The following is an 18,559-nucleotide window of genomic DNA, read 5'->3' as shown; positions in this document are numbered from 1 at the left end:
AAATTATTGATAATTTTGTAGCTGCAAAAGACTAACTGAACTTAGATGGCAAGATCTGTAGCATTTGGACAAAAGACAAAAGCATTTGGATAAATCATCGTAAAAGTTAGTAAGAGATACGAGTAAAAGTTTTCATCTGCCAGTTCCCATTTCTTTTCTCACTATTTTATTAGTAAGCATGATATTAACCTAAACAAAAGCAAATGCAATTTCATATTTGGATGTTTCTAAAGATGCATTTATAGTCACAAGAGTCCCTTCAGATGGCAAATCACATTAGAAACAGAATGCTCTGTAAACAGAAACAAGGGCAACCAAATATTGGCATTATCAAACAGATTCTCTATGATAAACTATGTACTATTAACTATCAGCATTCTCTAAGCTTAATTCTTAAAGAGATATTTAAGACAGGAAGTATTTTATGATATAGAAGAGAGGGTTCTAGGCAAGCTAGTACTTGTTTGTATAGTCTTTTCTCTACAATAACTGAAAAAAGTAGCGTAAAATCTTAAATAAATATAAAAGCAAATGTTTACCAATGTGATTAATCTAATTATCGTATCTATAAATTTTATGCATGTAATTCTCTCTTCATTCTGGAAACACGGATCTAAACAACCCCATTAAAATAGCATGTTTCAAGTGCTTCTGGTAATATATATTTAAATTTTCTTTATCCAAATTTAATTTTAAATATCCCTAAATTTGGTACTCTTAATCAGTTTGTTCTTGAATACATACTGGAGAGAGAAAGCAGCCAAACTTTTTCATGCCCCAGAAAATGACGTAGAAGTGGCAGCAAGGAGACTAGCAGACCAAAGGGACACCATGAAAATGGCAACTTGTCCAAGGTATTAAGATCATGCTCAGTGGAAAACAGGATATTTTGGCAAGTTTTGACACATAACTTGTCATGTGTAATAATCACTAAATGTCAAAAATCTATTGCAGGTGATGAGAACAATTCACAGATACGTTATGTGAAGATTACATATTTACCTCCATCTTAAGGATCAAACATACGTTTCTATCCTGACTTCTAACCTTGGGACTCATTTTCCTACATCTGCTCTCTCTTCTCTTTGGTACGTAATGTCTGTCTGGTTTTGTCCATGTTTACATTGCTCCTTAACTGTTATTTGAATGCTCTCTTTGGGTACATGGGAAGTTCCAATTCTAGAATTTTTTTAGCTTTTACAACGAGCCATCACTGGCAGCTGCTCAACTAGATTTTCCTCTATGATACATTTGATGTAACATTAGTAATGTAGTATAACAGAGAAGCTGGTATTTAGATCCAGATATTCTGGTTAATCATTCAAGTAGAAATAAAACACGGACCAGGCATTTAGTTAAGCTCTATATATACAGTGGTGAATAAAAGCAAAAACACCCTTGAATTCCTCCAGGTTAGGGCTCATTGGTAGAGACTGACATCAAACAAATGCAACACTAAATAAATAAATAATTTCAAATTGTTCTAAATGCCATGAAGACTCTAAATATCTCCAGTGTAAACACTGATTCAATCTTTACAAATCCATTTCCATAGCAAGGTGCAAAGGACTGAAATGACCTTATGACTGAATGAACAATAGAAATGACCATTTCTTGTTCATAGAGAATTATTATAGGCAGCTCTTATAATAGAGCCTGCCATATATATGTAACCAGTTTGAGGATGCTTTCCCTGATTAGATGCTTTTTTCTAAATGTGTTTTTCTTAAGCATACATGGAAAATGTCTAGTACAGATAGATTTCGTACATGACTGCTTCAAGATAAAAAAAAAAAATCTAGCTTTCCTTGAGGCTCCCTATTCCCCAGGAAATATTTTGCAAATCTGGTGCCAACATTCTAGAGCTGGATTGCATTGACAGTAGAATTTCTCAGAAATTATTCATTTGGGGCAGGGGGGACGGTAAGAGCCTTATCTTTTCTTAAATTATTTTAATCATTCCTTTGTTATGAGTGAAAGCTCAAACAGGAAGACTAGGCATCAGTGAGGTTTTAGGGTATAACACTTTTCAGTGATTGGTGTCTCAAAAACTCTGGTCAAAGACATTCTGAGAAAGTATTTAGTAGCTCTGTACCAAAACTACAACTAACTTACACTTTTTACCCATTACTTGCTCTGGGAATCTTGTTAGTGTCTGGCCAGTACTCTTATATAATTACCTGACACCAGATGATGTGAACCCCAGTGATAGTTCCCGGATTTCATTCTGCAGGATTATAAGTGACCTACTTTAAGTGGTAATTATATAAGATTTTGTAAAATCTGTGCTTTGCTTCTTAGAAATAATAGAGCAATACCCCCTGACTGTACCCGCCACAGGCCAAGTTAGGCAGCATATCTAATATAGCCTACATATTTTCTGGTCCATAAATATTGTGTCATTTGCTGATACTCTTAACAAAAGCGTTCTGCTTGGTATTTAAGATAGATTTTTACTTTATTTACATTTTTGTATTTAGGAACTACTTTTTAATTTTTGCCTCAGAAATTTATACAATCTCTCTAGTTAGGCCATTTTCTTGATTCATGTTGATATAGATAATGTGTTAAATAAGACATAGACTTAAAAGTAAAAAATAACAAGTCATAAGGCTAATGGAGCACAACATTAAAAAGTTGTGACTCTAGATAAGGGGTATGTATGTGTGTATATATATATGTGTGTGTATATACATATATGTCTGTATATATGTTCATTGAACTATTCTTTCAAGCTTTTGTTGCTTTCAAATTTTTCAAAATAAAAGTTTGGTGGATTGTGAGGCATGCAACTAGGTGAATGAAACTTGAGGATAGTATGTTGAATGAAATGTCAGAAACAAAAATACAAATATATTATGCCACACTTATATGAACTAACTTTAATATATAAACTCAGAGAATTGAAGTCAAGAGCATGAATTATCAGGCTGGGACCTATTGTAAAGGTCCTAGATTGTAAGCTCTTACAGCAGTCACATATATTCAGGAATTGTAGCTCTTATTTCTAAATTCTGAGATATTGAGCTATTTGTGTATAACCTGGTCATTCTCTGAAATTTTGGGTATTTATGTAACACCTGAGACTCAGAGTTAAACATTGAAGCTATGAAAGTCAGAATTACCCCATTCAGCAACTATTAAAAAGGTGAAAAGGTGATCAGACTTTGACTAGAGATATGAATGAAGCTGATCTGGATAGGACTAAGGTAAATCAGAATAGAGGGTAAAGGTGATATAGTCCATATTTTAAAACTTCAACTTCTATGTGAGGCCAAAAGGAGAGATATTTATTTGGTGCAAAATTTATATTTTGGGGGTAGCACACTATCTAATTTAACTTGTATGGTGGATTTACTTGAACACCATAATTATATGGAATCTTGAATAGGGTGTTAGATCTTGTTGGTTTGTACAAGTTAGTGTGATGCCCTGATACATCTCAGAGTAATTTAGGCAGAGAATAAAAAAGTATTTCCAAAGTCCCCTTGGGGACTGGGGAGAAAGGAAGAAATATTAAACTTTCCCACTTGGGTAATTCCTGATTTTCTCACAAACAGTGGGGATGACTAATTCAATAGGCTGAGCCCTCGATCTTGGGGTTGTTACTGCAAAGGAGATGATAAGCCTACTGATAATTATGCCTAAGAGTCACATCCAGAGAACCTCTTTTGTTGCTCAGATGTGGCCTCTCTCTCTCTAAGCCAACTCAGCAGGTGAACTCACTGTTCTCCCCACTATGTGGGACATGACTCTCAGGGAGGTAAATCTCCCTGGCAAGAGGGACAGAACTCCTAGATGAGCCAGTACCTGGAATTATGGGATTGAGAATGCATTCTTGACCAAAAGGGGGAAGAGATAAATGAGACAAAATAAAGTTTCAGTGGCTGAGAATCAAGAGGTTATCTTACATTATATAGATATCTCTTTTTAGTTTATGGTACATTGGAGAGGCTAGAGGGAAGTATTTAAAACTGCTGAACTGTGTTCCAATGGCCTTGACTCTTGGAGACGATTGTATAACTATAAAGCTTTTACAGTGTGACCATGTGATTATGAAAACTGTGTTTAATGCTCCTTTTATCCAGGGTATGGACAGATGAGCAAAAAAAAATAAAATAAAATAAGGATAAAAAATGGATAAATAATAGCAGGGATAAGGGGTTAAAAAATGTGGTAGATTGAAATACTGGTGGTCAGTGAGAGGGAGGGGTAAGGGGTATAGGATATACGAGTTTTTTTCTTTTCCTATTTGTATTTCTTTTGTTGGAGTGATGCAAATGTTCTAAAAATGAATACACAACCATGTGATTTGTGAGCAACTGATTGTATACTTTGGATGGACTGTAATGTGTGTGAAGATTATTCAATAAAAAAATTTTGAAGTTAGTGGGAAAAGTTGTCCTTACTGGGCTTGATCATAAAATCCATATAGAGAAAATTCCATGTAATAAATTCCCACAATTACAATTTTGAGAAAGACAATGTTGCTTTGAATTACAAGCAGTGATGATCCCATCCAGCTGTTGAAGAAATTTATGAAATGCAAACCTATGAAACAACAAATAATAATGCTGTGAAAATATATTATCAGCAATCATATACACTCATCAACTATCCTTGGGGATGGGGAACAAAGACTGTGAGAAGTGTCATCACAGCTCCACAGATAATGAGGAACACAGCATATCTGTGTTCCAAAGCCTTCGCTTGGTTTCCAGCAAGATAAATCAAAAGCCTTTCAGCAAATACATTCCAAGAAGCAGAATGACTAAAAGCAAACTCTTCAATGTGCCCTGAAGGAGCCATCTCAAGCATCCACTCAGGTTCCAGGGTGGAAGCCATACTCAAATATTTGCCAGTAATATTATTCCACAATGAATTTATCCCCTCCTCCACTGCATTTTTACTATCATCCTATCCCATCATTAAAAGAATTCATCCTTGTCACTAAAGATAATTTATTAATTTATATTTATTAATTTATTATTTATTAATTCATTTATTGAGTCTTAATTTCTCAAGTCACTTCATTTTAATTTTTGGCTATGTGTGAGACACCAAGCGAGGTCTTACTTCCAAAGGTAAATAAGAAAGCCATTGTCCTGGGCTGCTGGGACAGCCTTAAACAAGGTAGGACAGAGATTCCCAGCTCTGACTGCTTATGAAAATCAACTGGGAAGCTTTACAAAAGTTTACATGCCCAGGGAACTACTCCAACAGATTCTGAATTAGCAAGTCAGGGGTGAGATATCCGTAGTTTTTTTTTTTTTTAAGTTTTATAAGTAAATTTGGTGAGTGGTCAGGGTTAAGATCTGCCTGGATAGGGGTACCTGACACTCAACTCAGTGTCAATGACACGAGGATTGCTCTGGGCTAACAACACTAAATCACTCTAACTAGAGGAGTTAGATTCAGAGAATCTTTGGAGATGGAAATGATTTTGGAGGCCAAATATTCAGCTCCATATCAAAACTTCCCACACACTTCACACTCACATACAATCACACACACATCCACAATCGACATTAAATCCTAGACCACCAGCATGTCTATCAGATTGGACAGGAGCCTATGGTTCCTGTGGCTCGAGCTACCTGATTGCAGGCATCTCACACTTATTCTTATCGAAAACAGAGCTATTATCTCCCCTAACAAAACTTCTCTCCTTAAGTCTTCCCTACCTCCATAAAAAGTGCCTCATCCATGCAGTTCTTTAGACCAGAAAACTGGGAATCAAAGGCTTATGAGTTCTTCCTCCAAAATATATCTCAAATCCACTCATTGCTCTCCATTGCCATTGCTACTATCATCTCTCATCTAGTCTAGTACAATAGCCTCCTACCTCACTTCCTTGTCCTACTCACAGTATCCACTCACAACTTACCATTCTTATAATGTACATCAGAGTATGTCACTCTTTTACTTTAAATTTTTCAAAAATGGTCCATCACATATTGACTAAAAGCCATTTTTATCCTGAGACATGGAAGCAAGAGATCTGTGTGCAGCACGTATGGCTTCAAAGAGTTTCTCAGGTGTGGACCAGACACTTCTGATCCAAAGAAGGTCAAGCTCAACAAGAGCAGAAAGGAAATTCTGGTGTCAGGAGTAAATGTTTGATGGTCTAGAACAAGTAGGTGAGCTATAGCTCCCCAGGCCAAATCTGTTCAGTCACCTGTTTTCTTATGACCTGGAGCTAAATATGGTTCTCACATTTTCAGATGATTGGGGAAAACAAATTAAAATATTATAGGACACATGAACATTAAATGAAATTCAAATTTGAGTGTCCATAAATAAAGCCATGCTCATTCATTTATGCATCATCTAGGGCTGCTTTCACACACAAAAAGAGTCAAAAGGTTGCAACAGAGATCATATCTATGAACCTAAAATACTTATTATCGTACCCTTCACAGATAAAGTTTGCTAACCCCTGATCTAGAACATGGTCCACAGGCTAGATGAAGTACCCAGGGGCTCCAGCTCATGGGAAACATCATGCTGTGTGTGCACATCAGTACACGCTTAGTGTGATAAACACATTAAGCAATAAACAAACAAGCACATCCAGCTTTCCTCCCCCAAAAGTTTCACACCGGACTACTAAAAAATTCTCCTCCTTAGGGGTACATAGCTTTGGTTTTATTAAAATTGGTGGGGAAAAAAGACATTTTCTTTTTTTTGACTGATCGGTTTAAAATTTTCATTTTCCATAGAATTTTGCTTGAATGGATATGTTCTGATAAATGAGCATGTCTACAGATGTAAATTGTGTGGGCAATGATTATTACAGGCATTTATCAGATGCTTATCTGAATCTATTATCAAAAATTAACATCGTAAAAAAAATAAAATAAAAAAAATTAACATCGTATTATCATATGTCAATTTTTAAATTCAAATCTAATTAGTATTGTTTGACTTAAATAAGGGCAAAGGGTAGGAAGAGGTCTTAAAGCACCATTTACCTTTGAAGGAGGAACAAATTGAACACATTCCAGCCATATGGTTAAAAAGAACTTTCCGCATATTGCACATTCTTTTTTCTGAGACATTATGTTCCTGATCTGTGGGTAGCATTCTATTGCTTGCATTGGAAAACTTCTTTCTCCTAGCTGGTTCAATATAAATCTTGATGTTATTTCCTAGATTAAAAAGAAGAATATGGTTTCTGAGATGATTTCCAAAACAACTATTTTATATTACATTGATTCACATTTCACTATTTCATACATTTCTTATTCTTTAGAGTTTCTGTTAATGTTCTGCAGCATATATAATGCATTATGTTGTAAATGACTAACGTTGCAAATAACTTTTGTATGTGTCAGTGTTCATTACACTGTATGAACATTACTCTGTATGAACATTACATTGAACATTACATTGTTCATTACAATGTACCAAGTTCATTACATTGTAATACTTCTATATCTTTTACATAAAGGTAACCAACTAACAGTAAATTTCTCTCACATATTTTATAAAATTAGATTTAAATCTCGTGCCTGTCATTACAATAAGCAAGGACAGTGCAAATATTCAGACTGGACTCAAAAGCTGAGTCAGTCATATCCACTAGGGTCTAAATCCTTGTTAAAGTGTGCTTCATGGGTCAGTAGAATTTGCAGCACCTGGGATATTGTTAGAAAAGCAGACTCTCAATTTGGACAGTGAATAAGTACTTGTATGGTCCCTTTAGGGGAATGTAGAGAAAGAGGGAAAGATTCAACTTCCCCATTTAGAGAATTTCTGATACTCTCGCAAGCAGTAAGGACAACCAAATCAATAGGCCAAGCCCCCAATCTTGGGGTTTGCTCCTGCCAAACTTACCCCTGCAAAGGATAGGCTAAACCTACTTAAAATGAGGCCTAGGGGGTACAAGGGTCATTCCGTAGTAGAACTCTCGCCTGCAATGCGAGAGGCCCCAGTTCGATTCTCCATCCATGTACTTTCCAAAAAATAAACAAACAAGCAAAGCAAACAAAAATTCAACAAACGGTGGTGCAATAACAGGATACTCACATGGAAAAGTAATGAAACGTGACCCTGCTATAAAGCATGCAAAAAAAGAGAATTAGGCCTAAGAGTCACTCCCAGGAAACCTCTTTTGTCGCTCAGATGTGGCTTCTCTCTCTAAGCCGACACAGTAAGTGAACCCACTGCCCGCCCACCCCCACTATGTGGGACATGACTCCCGGGGGTATAAATCTCCCTGGCAATGTGAGACAGAAATCCTGAAGTGAGCTGGGACTCAGCATCAAGGGATTGAGAAAACCTTCTTAATCAAAAGGGGGAAGAGAGAAATGTGAAAAAATAAAGTGTCAGTGACTGAGAGAATTTAAACAGAGTTGAGAGGTTATCCTGGAGGTTATTCTTAAGCATTATATAGATATCCCTTTTCAGTTTATGGTGCATTTGAGTGGCTAAAGGGAAGTACCTGAAACTGTAGAGCTGTGTTCCATGGGACTTGTTTCTTGAAGATGACCATATGAAGAGATAAGGTGACAATGTGACTGTGGCATTGTGAAAACCTTGTGTCTGGTGCTCCCTGTATCTAGGGTATGCATAAATGAGTAAAAAATATGGATAAAAAATAAACAAATAATATGGGGAACAAAGATTAAAATATATTGGGTTGATGGAAATACTAGTGGTCAATGACAGGGAAGGGTAAAGAGTATGGTATGTATGAATTTTTTATTTTTCTTTCTTTTTCTGGAGTGATGCAAATGTTCTAAAAAATGATCATGGTGATGAATATGCAACTATGTAATGATAGTGTGAGCTATTGATTGTACACCATGTATGGAATGTTTGTATGTTAAGAATGTTTGTGTTTGTTTGTTGTCTTATCAATAAAAATAATAAAAAAACAAACAAGCAAAAAAGCTGACGCTCAGACCCATCCTAGACTACTGAATCAAAATCTGTAACTTAACAAGTTCCCCAGGTAATTCATATGCAGGTAAAAATTTGAGAAGCACTGGTCTAAATTATTTGCTGCATAAAAAACATGAACATAGCCTTCTCAGTAAAGTTCAGTGATGTCTATGAACTATATCTCTGAACTAAATCTGTTTTAACCCTGTCCACATAGATATATCCCAAAACGTGACTTAGTACAATACTAGTATTATAATATTAAATAATAAGAGGGGTAAGTTAGGGAATGGATGATTTCTTTCACCATGAGCATCAACAACATCATTCTCTTAAGGTAAAAAATATTATACAATATATAAAATTAAGTCATCGCTGACCAAGCAAAGAAAACAAAATAAACAATTGCCTTATTCCACTAAATGACCCCATTGTCTGTGCCAGTGGCATGGAAGTCCTATATAAATGTTACACAAACACTGCATGAAATTTTAATGGTGCATAGGATGGATTTATTTGGGATATTTTTTTCTGGCCAAAGTGTAAGATTTTCCAGGGGGAAAATAGTCCATATCAGGCTGTATGAGGAAACGCTGGGGACACAACATGCCTACATAATCACTCATTTACTCCAATTAAAATCTTAACTTTAAACAGCACAAACCAATGAATTGCTGCATCCCGTTTTGCTTACCCTACCCTCCCAGTTAACAAGCATCTGGGAAAGCCACCCTTATAAAGCAAATAGACCTGGCCACGCTTCCTTGATATCTGATCCTTCAACAGCACAGCCTCCTACCCATGTCAGCCCATTCTCCTGAAAGGCTACATGACTGAGGTCAGCCTTTCTGAAAGAATTACCCTTTCATACCAATATGATCACGACTCCTAAAGTAGGTGTCCGTATTCACCTTTTCTCTAACTACTTACACAGAGCATAGCTTGTGATTCTGAATGAGATGTTGATTTTATAGATAGGTTTTTAGCTACCTGAATTCATTGGCTAGGTCTCAGTACAAAGCTGCATAAAAACTCAAGACAAGGAGTTGCTCCCTGAAATAGCAAACGGTGGAAGAATGTGCTGAATTACAGGGGCCCTAAAATAGGTCACAATGCAATACAGTTCACTTTTCCACTTATGATTTCAGCATGTTTGTTGCACTCAGTATGTCTCTTGACAACTTAAATCATCCATTATTTATATTTTTCTCCAACTTGCTGCCAATGTGTTACTTTGGAAGAGAAACATACACCATTAAAATAGAAAGTGAAGTTATTACTTGGAAATGTGATATATATAAAATAAGATACTATTGCCCTGACCAATTTTAGAGATGCATACAACGCAGTTTTTAGAGATATACAACTTAATGATAGCTTAGTTTTAGTGTTATTTAAAAGTCAAGAAATCTTTTATGGGCAAATACATTATTCCTTTGGAATAGTTTATATGCTACTAAATCAGAATATTTGCTAGCTAACTATATGTAGGTCAGGCATTATTCCTCTCTTTACTTCATCATAAACTGAAATTAGTTTCAGGTGTTTTTTTTATTTTTCCTTGCATATGATTATTTATATTGTTTGAATTACAATATGTCAAAACAAATATGAATACTTAGAGGGAACAACAAACTTCAGAATTGTTGAATAATCAATTGTTACTCTGTGCATGATAAAGAGTAAAGCCTAGACATCAGATATATAAATAGGTTTAAATCCTGACTCTATGACTCATTGGCTATATAACTTTGTTTGGACAAGTCACTTAACCTCTCTGAATTCAGATACCTCATCCTTAAAAATGGGGATTTTTCCAATACTCTTACAGGAAGTTGGGAGAATTAAATCAGCTAACACTGGTAAAGCACCCTGCCATCTACTAATGCAATATAGGAGTTATTTTATTATAATCTAGAAATTAACATTAAACTTTAGTTCACAAATCTCAGAGGCAAAGAAAAGTTTCAAAAAAAGTCGTTACTAAGGTATAGCATGAATTAAAGCCTTAAATTCTTTGACATTCCAAGTGGTTTTATCAGTAATGTTGACCAAATGCCCAGTAAAAATGACTTTTAATTTAAGTATAAACATTAACATATAATCAGTTTAAGTTTCTCTAAGGAAAAAAATTCTTGGAGATACTTTTTTAAAATACTCAATTTATATATTATAAGTAAAAAATTTTTTCTAATACCAAATATATAAAAATAATAATAACTCATGTTCCTATGTTCTTACAGTTTTGAAGAGAGATCTGCTGTGTTCTCACCCTGAGTTTTGGTCCCAGACACAGTGCAGTCTTCTCGCCCTTGAGAGGTCTCTGCACCACACTGTATTAACTGCTAATCCATCATCCTCCAACAACGAGAGTCTCCTCTGCTCAAAGCTACCCCTGTTTCCATCCCCCCAACTCCTCCACCTTCTGGCATCCCCTTTCTGAAGTGATTCTACAGCATACAGCCTGGAACCCTCTGCCTACAACAGCCTCATCGTGCCAATACCTACTAACCCTGTGACCTTGGGTACGCTATTTAACCTCTCCGGATTTCAGTTCCTTTATATGAAAGGGATAATAATGGTATCAAACTTTTTAGGGCAACTGGAGGGCTAAATTAGTTCATCCCTGTTAAGTGCTTAGAACAGTTCCTTGCCTGTTAAGTTTTAGCTATTATTGTTATTTTGAAGTGTTTGAGGCAAGGAAAACACATACAATATGAAAGATTAGACAAATTGAACCCAAAGCTTTAAAAAAATTTACAATTAAATTTCAACTGAGATTTACTTTCTACCAAAGAGTAGCAAATAATACTATTCGTAGAAATACAGAATTGATTCTCTGGAAGGGAATTTGACAACAGATAATCCAAGCTTTAAAAGATACCAGTTCTTGAGGACAGCAAATTTCACTTGTGGAGATAACTGAGACATGAGCTAGAAATTTGCTAGAAGGGTGGTTATTATAGCCTTCTTTATAAAGGTCAAAGGGCCAGGAGATTGCTAATCATCTAAATGCCCAACAACAGCAAAGTAGTTAAATAAATTATGGCATGATCATATAACAGAATACTATGTATTCATCAAAAAAGATGCTGTAGACTGATTTTTACTGCTATGGAAAGATACTCAAAATATTTTGAGTGGCAATTCTCTAAATAGTACATGTGATGTGAACTCATATTTAATTAAACAAATTTCTGGATGCATAGAAAGCTCTCAAAGAACTCAAGGATAATGTAGTGGTTATATTTCTGGGTACTGGATTGCTGGCAGCCTTTATATAAACTTCTATTGGCTTATTTTTATTTTCTAATTTCTCTAAATGAGCTTGTGTTAGTTGTATAACGCATATTTTAAAAATCAATATAATATGACAATTTTTTTATTTTCTTCCTTACTCATCTCTATTTTCTATAATAAATGTACTAATTAAGTGAAAAGCAAAAAAAAAAAGGTTATTTTAAACTAAACCATTAAATAAGACTGGTGATTTCCAGGAGATAAGCCAGGAAACCAAAATCCTATATAATCTTAAGATTGTACAAAAATCCCATAAAATCTTAAGACAACCTTGTCCAAATGGATCTGGAAAATCCAAACTCGTGATGGAGAATCACACCCAGATGTGGGAGGATCTGCAATCTTTAAGCTCTCTGCCATCAGAGGACACATAAGAAAAGGCCCCTACATGCTTTTCTATACATCATCAGCTTGTTTTACTGCAGTGAACGTGATTTCTGAGGCATATTCATTCATTTATGAGGATGGAGACAAGTGAAGAGGGGAGAAGTGAAAGCCCTGCCAGGAAGAAATCAAATACATCCTTAGACAATGCTGAAACCTTACTTGGAAGGCTAGGAGAGAAATTAAACTTCTCTCTTTTCTTTTCATCCAACAAAATATTTCCATTTCTCTAAATGTAATCACTCTGGAAATCAGAAAGGATGAAATCAAACTGTGTGAGCAAGACAGAGGGATTATGCCTAGGGTCCGCGGTGCCAATGGACAAGGGTTGCATTAATCACTGGCCAGTTTGGTGAGACTCTTTGAAGAAAATACTTTGAAACTAAAATCATGGCTTTAATTTGCAGCCGCATGTGGATGGGCTCAGTCTTCACCTGCAGGCTCCAGACGTCCTCCTGCTGCACAGCGTTTACCGGCTGCCTCAGAAGCAGTGGGTTTCTTTCACAATAGAATTCCCTCAGCTTCAGATTCTGAAACTTTTAAGACAAAAGAACAACTTTATTGCCCAAAATACATGATAAACGTCAACTTTGTGGATTGAATCTACATTTTCAATTAAATGATAATGAAAATACTTTATTAGGATTGCTATTCCACGTTAGCATTAGAAGTTTGAGAGTCTTCATGCTGGCATGAATGCAATGACCTTAGAGATGGCTCGTCACAGCCCCTACACTGAAGACAGCTAAAAACTTGTTCAGGGTCATAGAACTGCTTAGTAATAGGACAGGGGTTACTATTACTAAGGGTTCAAAAGCTGGGAACGTTTTGCAAACATTTGTTAGAAACCAAGTATCAAAAATAACATTCTAAAAGGCATCCAACCCCAGATCTACAAGAAGTGTCTTATGATACAGGTAGGCTCAGAGAGGGACCTAGGGGCAACAGAGGAGTACCGCGCTTTCTCATTCTAACCTGGACTGCACAGGAAATAGAACGGCCCTTCAGGGTATCTTCCCATTGTTTATATCTAAACTCATCATCTTTTTTTTCAAGACTGATTCAAACATGAACATTCTGATATAATGTAAATATGATTTATCTATATAAACTTCATTCCAAATTTGACCGTGGTTCAAAGGACATGCATTTTATGACAGGGATCATGTTCCCCTTGCTCCAAGTCCTGACCACAATTATCTCATTATTTTTCCATCAAACATGGTAAAGAGCACGCCAGCCTGCTAACTTGCCACAATAAAATATCAGCAAGACATTACCTTAAATGAAAAAAAAAAAACAATAGCATACATTTTGTAGCAGATAAGTTTCAATAACCTACAGCCTCACATTCTCTCCCTGTCCACTCTTAGAATTCCCTAGTGTATTAATTTTTGTACCTTCATTCTGTATGCACTTATGGGTTTCCTGTGAGCCTGGCTTCTTCAGAGAATACTCTTTCCCAAGGTGAACAACTTCAGTAGCATATTTGATAATAAAATGTTGCAAAGAACTTTTCAGAATCTCTTTGTGCATGCTTATTCAAATAACCAGTGTTATGGGATTAGAGCAGTGGCTTTCACTTGGAACCCCTCAGGTGATATTTGGCAAAGTCTGGGGATATTTTGGTTGTCGCAATTGGGGAGGAGGGTTGATACTGGAGAGGCCAGGGATGCTACTAAACAGCCTACAATGAACAGGACAGAGGCCCACAAATAAAAAAAAAGTATCAGGCCCCAAATGTAAATAATGTTGAGGTTGAAAAATCCTCATTTTCAAGGCCACAGCAAGTCACTGACTCATCTAATTTGGAGAGGGCATTGGCAGCTGGAGGGGATGAAGGCTCAAATAAGGGTTATTGTCTTTTTAAGATGAAGAAGATTTGAGCATACAGAAGATAAGGACCAATACAGAGAGATTAATATAGAGGAGAAAGAAGCAAGAATTGAAAAGTAATGATCAGGGGAAGAATGCAGAATGATCTTTGAATGTTGAAATTTTTTTAATTTTCTTCTCCTTTGAGGCCAGAGGATAAAAGGTGTGGGTTCATCAAAGGATAGGTTGGAAGGTATGGGATTGGATAGTTAAAGGAATCAGACATGATCCTTTCAATTTTGTCTTTGGACTAGAGAGTAAGACCATCTATAGATTGAGTTGTAAGGTAAGGCTGCAGTGTGGAGGAAGCGTGAGGAAAAGGACGACAGTTTAGAATATGCTATGTGTTTTACAAGTGAAATCTAGCAGGGAGAAGCAAAGTTATCACAAAAAGGTGCTGAGGGACCCACTGGAATCCACACACATGTGGTGACCCCTGTCTGCATAAGTGTGTGCTTCCCTTTTGCATTTAGCAGCCCAAATCCATTATGAAAAAAATATTCAGAATGAAGTGTCAAAAAGAAGAGGAATGAGCCTGCTGTGAGTACTAAAAAGTCAATGGTTGAACAAGTCCTTTGAAGTCTAGATTGGTAGAGAAAGAAAAAACAGTAAAAGCCAATGGACTAGGAATAAAGGGAGAAGTAGAGGGACAAGTCTCAATAAAGTGAAAGAAATGATGTGGAATACGTAAAACAATAAGACAGCTAGAACATAGCAGGAGACAGTGGTCAGATTGCTCCTCTGGACTAGAATTCTTCAAATTTAGAGCAGCTGAGTACGATGTAAAAATACTGGATATAAGTGTGGGGGTGGTTTGCTACAGCAAAGACTGGGAAATCTCGTTATTATCAAGGATTCAAAGACTTGGAATCTAAGTCATTTGTTTGGACCTCCTTTAAAAATCAACTTCCTAAATTCCAGTCTAAATATCTGGCTATTTTACAGTGTCCTCACTTGATTGTACAATCAGCAGCACTCTCAATTTTATACTATTTTCATTGTTCCAAAGAGACAAAAACCAATAAACTTATCAAATAAAAAACTCCCCTAATCTTTTTTTCTCTCCCAATTACCCCTGGTATTGCTGTGGTACTGTTGCTGTCTTCCTGTTAATTATAGACTGTAGCATGTCTGTTTATTTTGGACTTATCCATGATGCCCAGGGGAAGGAGGGGACTGTAGGGTACAATAACTAAGGAGCCAAAAGGTGAATTGTATACAGCATATATACAGTATATACAAGCTTCAGCTAGATAATACTAATTGCAATGGTTTGCCATACCCCAACTAACATCATTCCTGTTAACCCTAAAAAACACTTAGGGCTCTAACTGAGATTTTACAAATGTTTCATGAGCTACATTTACTTTCCTGAAACCCATAACCTCCAGACGGTTCCTAGGACATATATATATATATATAATGGAATACTGTGTAGCTGCAAAAAGGAATGACGTCATGAGGCATGAACAAACTGAATGAACCTTGGGGACAATGTGCTGTGCAAAATAAGCCAGAAACAAAAGAACAAATATGCTATGGTCTCTTTCAGAAAATACTGATAAGAAAACTAGAGCTTAGATTGTAAGCTCTTACAGCAGTCATACTTACTTTGAAGTTGTAAGTATATTTCTAGATTCTGAGACACTGAACTACGTGTGTTTAAGCTGGTATTTCCCTGGAACTTTGAGTACCGCTGTGACACCCAGATTCAGAGCTTGGGTTCTGCAGCTCTGAAAGTCAGCCCTGCTACATACAATAACAGTTAAAGTAACCAAAAAAGAGAACAGTCTTCAATAAGAGATAAAAATTAAGCTGATCTGGCTGGGACTAAGGTAAATATTTTGCCAGAATACAGGGCAAAAGATGATAGTGTACTCTAGAGCTTCACCTACTGTATGAGACCAAAGGTAAGGGGGTTATTGTATCCAGAACCTAAATTTTCGGTAACACACCATCTAAATCAACCTGTCTGGATAGTGCACTTAAACAACGCAAACACATGGAGCCCAGAATGGGAATGAGACCTTGTAATTCTCTATAGCTTAATGTGATCCCTGGAGTCATCCCAGACTATGAGACGTCTGATGGCTGATAATTAAAAAGTATAGATCCCCTCAAGTGACTGGAAAAAAAATATGGAAATATTAAATTTTCGCATCTGGGAAACCCCTTGTTCTCTCTCAAACATTAGGGACTCCCAAGTCAAAAAGCCTTAATTTTGAGGCTTGCCCTTATGAAACTTATTTCTGTAGTAAAGAAGCCAAGACTACCTAAAATTATGCCTAAGAGTTGTTTCCAGGACACTTCTTTGGTTGCTCAGATGTAGCCTCTCTCCAAGTCCAGCTCTGCAAGGAAAATTATTACTCTCCCTGTTATGTGGGACATGACATTGAGGGGCAAAAGTCTCCTTGACAACAAGGGACATGAATTCCAGGGTGGAAGCTGGTCCTGGCACCATGGGATAGACAATGCCTTCTGGACTAAAAGGGGGAAAAGAAATGTAACAAAATAAAGTATCAGTGGCTAAGAGAGTTCAAATGGAGGTGGGAGACTATTCTGGAGGCTACTCTTACACAAGCTTCAGCTAGATAATGCTAATTGCCATGGTTTGCCATACCCCAGGTAACGTCATTCTTGTCAGCCCTAAAGTACACCCAGGGCTCTATAAAAGTTTCATGTGCTCAGTTTACTTTCCTGAAACCTGTAACCCTGCAGTGGGTTCCAGGCCAGATAAATCCTGAAACCCAGAAGGGCCTCTGAGAATATCAACTAACTCCATCTCCCTTATTCTATATTGTTGTCACCCCTTTCCAACATGAAAAAGTTAGACAGTGTTTAGTCCAAAGACCCCTTTAGACTGGAAGTAGAATCAAAGGAGAAGGAGAAGTTATAACAGAAAAGATAAAATTTAACTATTAAGTATGATTGTTGATCATTATAATAGTATTTCTTTTAGATTCCAGTGTTTTGTAGCAGCTAGGAAAAACCTGAAAATATGGAATGGTGACATGTACCAAACTTTGAAATCTATTCTGTAACTACTTGTTAAAATGCACTTTGAAAGGTATTGCTTTTTTTTTGTATTAATGTTATAGTTCACAATTAAAAACGTTTAAAAAAAATATTTGGCGTTCTACTGGACATCTCCAGCTGGAAATTCTACAAGCACCTTAAACTCTAACATTTCAAAACTGAACTCATTATGTCTCCCCCAAATTTTGCTTTTTCTTTTTTCTCATCACTCACATTGAATCTCTTACCATGTCCTGTTAATTCTACTCTCTGAAGACTTCTGGAATCTTCCTGCTCTTCCCATCTCGGCCACATCCTCACCACTTCCACTCAATCCTCTCCTACCCACTCTCCGTAACAATCACCACAGCCTCCTTGAGGCCCTCACCTTATATGAATTACTGCAGGCACACTATAATTGGCCTCAGTGCAATCTTTTGCTGCTGAAGTGGTCTTTTTCAAATGAGTCTGATCATAATACAACCTTGCTTTAAATGCATCAATACTTCTTTTGTTGATAGAATAAATTTTAAGCCCTCATATGTCATACCTGGCTCTCCTTGAACTATTTCTTCAACTCTATATTCCAGCAAGCCCCACCTTCACCCTTACAAGCCAGCCATGATGAGGTGCTTAGAGGTCTCAAAGCAGGCCTATGTCTTATCTCACAGTTATTACTCACACTATAGCCTTTTACTTAGCTATATCTAAGTAATCATCCCTGTAAGCTTGTGCAGCCGATACCTATTTCTTTGTCTCCTCATTGGGCCCTATATAACGTAATCATTGCATCTACAAATAATGTAGCAATTATTGTAAAAAAAGTTCATATTCATCTATTAGGCTTTGATCTCTTTAAGAACGATATCTTAAGAGATATTTAACACAAGCCCTAATTGCAGTACTGAACACAAAGCCAACACTCAATAAATACTTAATACATAAATGAATGTCTTCTCAGAAACTCCCTGGGTGCTCTAGATTTGCAGAGGTTTTCTTACCCAGATGTGGTAAGTTGCTGCAATAGTTTCGACAAAGTCCATATGTCAGGAATAAAAGATGAGCACATCGCTTTTGGGGGGAAGAATGCTTTAGA

At 36.5% G+C, this 18,559-nt stretch overlaps 1 protein-coding gene across 3 annotated transcripts in view; it reads right to left on the bottom strand.

Moving 5' to 3' along the window:
- LRRC69 (leucine rich repeat containing 69) overlaps nucleotides 1-18,559 on the bottom strand; it is a 154,332-nt gene that overhangs the window by 38,026 nt on the left and 97,747 nt on the right. For 2 of the 3 annotated variants that reach the window (XM_077167180.1, XM_077167179.1), the window contains exons 6-7: nucleotides 13,008-13,109; nucleotides 6,975-7,151 (exon numbers count right to left, since the gene is read on the bottom strand). In XM_077167180.1, coding sequence (XP_077023295.1) covers nucleotides 6,975-7,151; nucleotides 13,008-13,109 — 279 coding nt within the window. The remainder of the gene's footprint in view (nucleotides 1-6,974; nucleotides 7,152-13,007; nucleotides 13,110-18,559) is intronic. The other variant, XM_077167181.1, reaches the window with a different exon arrangement.

Source organism: Tamandua tetradactyla, chromosome 6 (assembly GCF_023851605.1).
Source record: "Tamandua tetradactyla isolate mTamTet1 chromosome 6, mTamTet1.pri, whole genome shotgun sequence".
NCBI lineage: Eukaryota > Metazoa > Chordata > Mammalia > Pilosa > Myrmecophagidae > Tamandua > Tamandua tetradactyla.
This window is presented reverse-complemented; position numbering and strand designations above follow the sequence as displayed.